General features: G+C 47.0%; 1 protein-coding gene across 1 annotated transcript in view; it reads right to left on the minus strand.

The window, feature by feature from the left end:
• Window positions 1-298: 298 nt before the first annotated feature.
• CLMP (CXADR-like membrane protein) overlaps window positions 299-8,751 on the minus strand; it is a 40,985-nt gene continuing 32,532 nt past the window's right edge. Inside the window, exons 5-9 of the mRNA XM_014530725.1 lie at window positions 5,161-5,363; window positions 3,845-4,012; window positions 3,295-3,417; window positions 2,643-2,784; window positions 299-2,072 (exon numbers count right to left, since the gene is read on the minus strand). Coding sequence (XP_014386211.1) covers window positions 1,772-2,072; window positions 2,643-2,784; window positions 3,295-3,417; window positions 3,845-4,012; window positions 5,161-5,363 — 937 coding nt within the window. The 3' untranslated portion in view covers window positions 299-1,771. The remainder of the gene's footprint in view (window positions 2,073-2,642; window positions 2,785-3,294; window positions 3,418-3,844; window positions 4,013-5,160; window positions 5,364-8,751) is intronic.

An 8,751-nucleotide genomic window follows, 5' to 3' on the forward strand; every position in this document is an offset into this window, starting at 1 on the left:
AAGAAATGCATCTGCACAATGTGAGGACACTGTTGTAAGAATTAAATGTAGAAATGAAAAAACCAGAGAAATGGGGACCAGCTCCAGAGCAGCCTTCTCCCTTTCAGTATCTGACTTAGAAGCAATGCTTCATCACCATCTTCAGCGTTGCTTTTTCTTTTCTATAGCCTCTGCTGCCCTTTCAACAATAAACCTTTTGCTTTGCTAGTGATCTGTTGACATTTGCACTAGGGTCCGCGAAGGGCTATTTCAGGTTTTGAATTCTTGCATAGGATGAATTTGAGTAGTAGAATAGTCAAAACTATTAAAAGGGCAAGTTATTTTATTGGAGGCTGCTGTTTGGTTTTGTTGTTTGTTTTCAATTTTTCAGACCTTTCTTCTCCCATGGATCAGCTCTTCTGAGAGCTATCCTGGTGATTCATTTTTGCTTATTCTTTCCAAGATGCGGACCGAGTGTTAACAGGCATTAACCCCCACCTCTCCTGCCGCTCACTAGAGAGCCTTACCATCTCTTCCTCAAATTGATTCCATTTCCTTGTAGCCCAGAGCTAGACTTACAGACTAAGCTGGTAAAACACTGAACTTTGCTCTGTCCCAACTTCTCAGGCAGGAATGACTTTGACATACCTGCGGTGCCAGTAGGAAATGTTGGCAATCCCTGGTCTTTCTGATAATCTAAGGCCTAGAATCCTCAGAAGTCCCAGGTTCACATCCTTTTCTTAAGATGAAACAAATGAGAAAGCTCCGAGTTTGGTGCAGTTCTGAACTTCCTTATGCCATTCTGTGGCATTAGAAAAAGTGACCTAATCTCCCTCTCTAACCCAGTCAGTCTGGAATGCTGGTTTTGTGTGTTCTCAGAAAGAATATAATGGTACATCATGGTCTTTCAGCATCTCTAAGAGGTCTCTTTCCCTGTAAGACTTCTTTCTAAGGACCTTGTGAAATGACACAGTGAATGCTTTCTTGTTCCAGAGAGATCCAGCAGGGCAGTATGGAGACATCTGATTTGAGGGAAAACCCACAATTGTTCAGCATACAGTTCTGATATTTGTCAGTGACCCTTTGAACAGCAAGATGAAAGGTTTCTCATAGTCACACATTTTGGACTCCTTTTTTAGTGCTCGAATGGTCCAGTGTGAGTAGAAGAAAATTAGTGCTGGATAGAGTAGGAGAAACTCAATTCATCTCCATCTCCCATTATTTCAGTTCCTCTTGAAATTCATATCCAAACCTTATGGTAAATGAGATCAAGACAGAATAGAAGAGACATTTCCTGTTTGGAGTTTCTCAGAAGCGGCAATCCCAGTCCCTGGTGCAGAAAGGTGTAGTGTAAGGCTGTGGGTTCTGCTTGACTCTGGATAATCACAGTAATTCAGTAGGTTTGCAGAAAGGCATAGAAAATGTATGAACAACACCTCATTTCTTCTTGACAGTCGTGAACTGAAGTATTGATACAAAACATCTCAGGCGAGAAGTTTCACGTGGGTTCCCTTCCCCTTTCTCAGCCTTTCTCACCACAGATGCCCAGATCTAGACCTGCTCCCCCCACTCCTGTCCAAAGCCTTGCCGGACGCGGTCAGCTGACATCCCTTCCCTTGTTTGGTGTCATTTAAGGAGAATGTGCATTGAACCTGCTCCATGCCACGCTCCCCGCTACAGAGTGACCTCCTACGAATCGAGGGGGTTGTGTGGCTGGTGGCTGAACTACAGTGACTAGAAAAGTCCTAAGATTCTGACTCCGGGGAAAGCCTGGGAGTCAGAGCCCAGGGGATTAGACAGTTTGGAGGGGCCGGCTCTGGCTGGGGATCCTGCCGGCTGTGCTCTCTGCTTTGGCCAGGGGAGCAGGGTGCACTCTCTTTGGTTCACAGCCTCTCGCCTCTGGCCCCCCTAGTCTGTAGGTGCGGGTGGCCAGCCCTGGCGGGGGCGCTGCCTCCGGGGACAGTGTCCGCTGGCTGCGGGAGGCGCTGTTGGCTGTGGAGCGCGTGCAGGAGGAACCGGAGCGCGAGCTCTGAGAGCCCGAAGACGAAGAACCGGGTTTCACCAGGCGGGCTTTCGGGGCCTCGGCATCCTCTCTGAAGAGAAAACACAGCAGAGGGGAGATGTAACACTGGAAAGACTGGGATCCTGCCCCTGCGGTTCTTCCTTTTGAAGTTTCCCAATAAAGTCCTCAAGCTGCAAACCTCAGGTAATACCACCGAGGGCAGACACGTAGGAACAGGGACTGCCCGCTTTCTGAGGCTCCATGCGTGGCTTAGGCACATGCACCTCCCTTTGTAGCTCAGAGATGAGCTCATGCTCTGGGAGAAGATGCTCTGGCCATGGACATGGTCTAGCAGACTACACGCCCCTTGAGTTGGGGTTTGTCTATGGAAACCCTTTTGTGGCCCGTGGGTGTGCCCGCTCTAAGCGGAAGGGATCAGAAGTAATGGGGAGTTGATCGCTTGCATCTCTGGAGCAGAGACAGTTTCCCTAAAGTCAAGGCAAGCCAGACCTTCTGTCCGAGGCTGGCCCTCCTTGCCTACCAGAATAACCCTTCACACAGACTCCTGGGTGAGAGAAAATGGGCCATTATGTTGCTGGTCGCTGTGGAACTGGCCCCAGGAAGGGGGCCCAGTGAGAGAGGAGATGTTGGAGGGACTGACCGGATTTCATTAGGTCTCTCTTCTTCCTCGTATCTCTTTTTGCCTTTCCTTCGGACTAGCAGCCACACCAAGAGGAGGATCAACAGGACCCCGGCCACCATGCCTGTCACTGCTCCCGCCACCATGCCGATGCTCTGCACATCTGTTTTCTCAGAAACGAAAGCGGAAACGAAATGAAACAAACTAGGAGATGCATGAACTTGAAAGACCTAAGCCCTGGACAGGATGCGTACGCCCAGAGCGTTATCTTCCTGAGTCCCCCGCTTGGTGTTGAAGGGTAGTAGGATATGCCACCCCAAAATATGCCTCTCCAACTTTAAGATTATTTTAAGCTGATCATTTCTGAGAAACTGCAGACACAGGAAAAGCTCTAAAAACAGAAGTTACCCTTTTGTAAGGGAAGTTTACATTTATAAAGGAAATCTCCACTTGGTCCCCGCCCAGACATAATACATCTCTTCAGAAAGCTGACACATGATTGCAAAGAAAGAGCTAACAACTGCCGAATGGTCCTTGCAACTACTGGGTTGATTTTGGTGACAGCCATGTTCTCCTGGAAATAACGGTTACTCTTAGTCATGATCAAACCTGTTCCACATGTTTACATGTTTGAAGCACAGTGCGGAGGAAAGCAGCACCTCCGGATACCTACACTGCACAGTGACTCGCACCACGCAGCTCTCCTTCCCGGCCTCGTTGCCCGCTGTGCACTGGTAGAGTCCCGAGGCGGCCGCCGTGACGTTCTGCAGCAGCACGCGGCCCGGGTTGCTGTGGTCTAGGCAAGCAGAAAGGATGCGATTGCATTTCTTGTTGATTTTATTACATCATCTACCCAAGATTCTCTAGTCCAGTTTGGTAAGGATGAGATAGATGATAGAATAGATCCCATTTTGGGACGTGGGAAGAAAGGTGAACATTCTTTTAAATGATAGCAAATCCTCAAAAGTTACAAAGGGCTGTGAACATTTAAGGGAGACTAAGCAAGACAGATAGAGTGGATTTATTTGGTACATTTCTTTCTAATGTCTTTTGCACTTTACGATCCATTTGAGAACAGAAAAAACAGTTCCAGTTTATGGATGAAAATGGAAGGTCAGAGATGCAGGAGTGTAGTTGAGGTCGCATGGTGATTGCTGTCCAGTTTAGAATTCATGGACAGTTCCGTCCTGTTGTCTCAATAGACCGGAGGAAAGATGACTTACCGATCCTGGATTTGGGAGGCAGGCGCTCCTCCTCCCCCTCCTTCTCCCGGACTCGTTGCCAGTGATACGCGATGGGCTCAGTGCCAGAGGACGACGCGCACTGCAAGGCCAGGTCACTGCCTTCTCTCGGCTCCCCTTCCAACTCACACTTGGGCTTTGACGGTCTCACTGGCAAGAAAGAAAGAGAAAAAAAAGTACTGACTCAAAGATCCCCAAACAGTAGATTCAATGGAAGAACTATGTCCTGTTGTTTCCCCAGCCATCCTGATGGTTTACTTTGGAGTGGGGATTCAAGAGCCCAAGAGCCGTTACCTAGCTTCCTAGCCCTGGGTTACATCACCCCCAGAAATACACTGCTCTGTCCCTTGTGCACTCACACCCACTCCAGCTGCCTCCAACGGTAGACTTTTCAGAGGCGGCCTCAAAAACCACATCATTCTCAAAGAAAAAACACATTTAATTGGAAATTTAGGAAAGCTGAGTATGGTTTTACTAATATTGAGATAAGAATAGGAGTTCATTAATTTGGAAGATATTAAGTAGTACTTAGTAGCTTCTGCTGTTAAAAAAAAATGGATTTAAATCATCTGAGAGATTTAAGTTAAATATAAGGATATCATTCAAATATTAGAGGATATTTAATTTTTTTAAGGGCTGCCAAAGAAAGTTGTAATTATTTTTTCTTCTTTCATTACAGTTAAAATACAGAAAATACTTCTTCCCAGCGAACTGGAGTAGGTGACATCTGAATGTAGGCTCCGAAGTACTGAACATCTCATTAGGTGAACACACAACACAATATACAGGTGATGTATTGTATAGAATTGTACACCTGGAACCCATATAGTTTTATTAACCAACTAGAGGCCCAGTGCACAACATTTGTGCACTGGGAGGGCGGGGGGTTGGGGGTGGGGGAGTCCCACAGCCTGGCCTGCGCCCCCTAAGCCAGCAGTCAGACATCCCCTGAGGGGTCCTTAATGATGCTGCAGAGGTAGGAGAGGCTCCCCCCACCGCCACTGTGCTTGCCAGCCGTGAGCCTGGCTTCTGGCTGAGCAGCGCTCCCCCTGTGGGAGTGCACTGACCACCAGGGGGCAGCTCCTGCGTTGAGCGTCTGCCCCCTGGTGGTCAGTGTGAGCCATAGCAACTGGTCATTCCACCATTCGGTTGATTTGCATATTAGGGTTTTATTATATAGGATGTCACCCCAATAAGTTCAATCTAAAAAAGAGTGCTGAGCAGGACGTTTTGTAGTACAACGATGGCTTTGGCTGTCCCTTGCCCAGGTGGGCGTTTACGCTGGCACTCTACCTTACCTAGGACTTTTAAGACGACGTGGCTCCACACGTAGTGGCCCGAATTCTTCACCTTGCACGTGTACAGGCCCTCATCTCGGGGCTTCAGAGACTCGATCTGCAGGGAAGCATCTCCTGCCAGGAAATTGGAAGCAAAGGCCACTCGGCCCTTCTGTTCCTCAGTCAGGTTATCGTAGACATGATGGCCGGAGTAAGTGATGACCTGCGGGACAGACCGAGGCGTGTCAGGCAGGGGCTCAGCCTTCCTCCCTGCTGAAGGCACGGTGAGGATGGGAACACTCCCAATGGAACAAAGCAGTCAATCCTGGGGCTGATTCTAGGGACCCAAGAGACCTCTGTTCTAAAGAAAGTTCAAAATACAGTCTTTGTCTAGGCCTTGCTTTTCCTTTAAAGAAGAATAACACCTCATACTTGTGTAGCATTTTAATTATAAAGTAGTAATGATTAAATGCTGAGAACCACTCCATTTTATAGGGAAGGAATTTTAAATTTGAGTTACATCATTACAGCCTCATCGAGGAAAGAAGGAAATGCACAGTGAGTACACATAATGGCATCAGAATCGACTCTGAGAATTGCAAGAACAGGAGAAAGAAGGGGAGCAAGACTTACTTTCCCCCTTTTTAACTTTTTGCAGACCCCCCTTTTATTTATTGATTGGTTTTATTTATTTTTTAAAATATATTTTTATTGATTGTTAAAGAGAAAGGGAGAGGGATAGATAGAAACATAGGTGAAAGAGAAACATCATTGATCGGCTGCCTCCTACACTCCTCCCCCACTGGGGATTGAGCCTACCACCCAGACATGTGCCCTGATGGGGGATTTGAACCGGTGACCTCTTGGTTCATGGGTCAGTGCTCAACCACTGAGCCATACCGGCCAGGCTATTGATTGATTTTAGAGAGAGGAAGGGAGAGAGAAACATTCACGTGAGAGTGAGAAACATCAATCACCTGCTTCCTGCACACACCCGACTGGGGATGGAACCCCAAACCTGGGTGCATACCCCCCTTTTTTTGTTGTTGTTAATCCTCACCTGAGGAGATTTTTCCCATTGCTTTTCAGAGAGCAGAAGGGGATGGTGGTGTAGAGAAAGAAACATCTGACCAGTGATGGGGAGTGAACCTATAACCCAGGTACATGCCCTTGTCCGGGAAACAAATCTGGGACCCTTTCGTGCGTGGGCTGATGCTCTAACAACTTAGTCACACTGGCCAGGGCATCACCCCCACTTTTAAAGGGAACTTTCCTCCTTTATTAAAAAAATATATTTAAAATTTTTTATTTATGTATTTTGAGAGAGAGAAAGAAAGCAACATCGATTAGTTGTTCCAGTCATTTATGCATTCATTGGTTGATTCTTGTGTGAGCCCTGACAGGGGACCCAACCCACAACCTTGACATATCGGGACTATGCTCTAACCAACTGAGCTACCTGGCCAGGACTTGCATACCCTTTACTCAAAGTACACTACACTGCATGCTGGGTGCCTTTACATCTAGTTTAAAAATATATTTTAATTGGTTTCAGAGAGGAAGGGAGAGGGAGAGAGAGATAGAAACATCAATGATGAGAGAGAATCACTGATCAGCTGCCTCCTGCACGCCCCACACTGGGGATGGAGCCCGAAACCCAGGCATGTGCCCTGACCGGGAGTTGAACCTTCACTTCCTGATTCATAGATGGACACTCAACCACTGAACAACCGACTGGGCTACATCTAGTTTATTTCTCACCCAATTTTTCCAAGTAATCATTGTCCCCATTTCACAGACAGGTAGCAGAGCCTGATGTGAACACATCTATCTAAAGCTGTCTATACAGTCTGTGGCACTTTATAATGGAAGCCCTAGTAAACTAACACAGTGTAAAATGAATTTCTGTTCAATGCAACTTTATCACTTTAGAGGACTGCATTTTACTTTATTTTTTATTTTTTGCATTTTACTTTAATAATTAAAAATTTAACAATCCAAAAATAAATAAATAAATAAATAAATAAGCCATCTAGCCTGGCTGGTTTGCTCAATGGTTAGAGTGTCAGCCTTCGGACTGAAGGGTCCTGAGTTCAGTTCTGGTCAAGGACACATACCTTTGTTGCAGGTTCCATCCCTGGCCCTGGTCAGGGCACATAGGGGAGGCAACCAATCAATATGTCTCTCACATCTGCATGTGTCCCTCTCACATCAATGTTTCTCTTTCTGCCTCCCTACCCGGTTCCACTTTCTCTAAAAAAAAAAAACAATGGAAAAAATATCTGTGAAGAATAACAAAAATAAATAAATAAAGCCATCTAGCTCAGGGGTCCTCAAACTACGGCCCGCGGGCCACATGCAAATACAAATGTTGTATTTGTTCCCGTTTTGTTTTTTTACTTCAAAATAAGATATGTGCAGTGTGCATAGGAATTTGTTCATAGTGGGTTTTTTTTTTAACTATAGTCGAGCCCTCCAATCGTCTGAGGGACAGTGAACTGGCCCCCTGTTTAAAAAGTTTGAGGACCCCCGATCTAGCTCATTGTTCTGGTATACCAGTTACCTCTCCCCTTCCTTTCCCACAGGTATTCCTTTCACTACTCATTAACCGCTCTTTCAGAAAGTTTGGAAATGAAGGAGAAAAAGTAAAACAACAACAAAAAAATCAATTTGTTTCGTTCTTACAAAAGTTTAGAGTCCAGTGGAAGCGGTTAGAGAGGTAAGGAGTAGAAGTTAATGGTTAAAATTCAGGTCTGTATTGAACGTGAACTATAACCGACCCCAAAAAATCAGGGAGTAATGGTGACGGAAGCAGACTTGACTCTGGGTGGTGAGCACACAAAACAATGTATAGATGATGTGTTCTACAATTGTATACTTAACACGTATAACCTTATTAACCAAGGTTACCCCAACAAGTTCAATAAAGTTTAAAACAAATCCAGACCTGACTGTGGCGTCACCTTTGGGCTTTCCTTTGTTTTACTCCCCGGGGATTAGTGCACGAGGCGGGGAGATGTGTCCTTTCCTCCCACCGCCTTCGCGCGCGCTCCAGCCACGTCTGTTTTCCCAGGCGGGGAGACCAGCGTTTAGATTTCCCCAAAGGAAAAATCATCTTGATTTTTACTGAATCGTCGCAACGCCTCATCACCACCTTTGTCTTGAACCCTTTCCTGGTTCTCTGCGTCCTCCTGTCCCACAAGCACCACGCGCACCCGCACCCGGACTTCAGGCGCCGCCCTCGCTGCCCTCCCAGCCTGAGCTCCCTAGTCTCGGACTCATGTCACCCCATCGTCAGACATTTAGGGAAGGAGCGGTCCCATCGGCCAAGAAGAGGCTGTTCGGAGCGAACCCCTCTCCCTGCCTCCGGGTGGTTTCTGAGCAGCAGGAGTCAGGAGGGAAGCGCAAACAGAAGAAACGAGTAACTGGAACGGTGTCAGAGGGACTGTCCCAGGCAAGCGGGCGGCATCCGAGTCCGGCTCTGAGATGGTGGCTGAGAGGCGGGGAGGCCGGGTGGAGGGTCCAGATGCACAGAAGGCACCACCAAAGGGCACATTTCTGGCTGCAGATGTTTCATTTAGTTTCTTTTTCCCCTCTCCCCCCCTCCCCTCC

The sequence above is a fragment of the Myotis brandtii genome, unplaced genomic scaffold (assembly GCF_000412655.1).
Source record: "Myotis brandtii unplaced genomic scaffold, ASM41265v1 scaffold767, whole genome shotgun sequence".
NCBI lineage: Eukaryota > Metazoa > Chordata > Mammalia > Chiroptera > Vespertilionidae > Myotis > Myotis brandtii.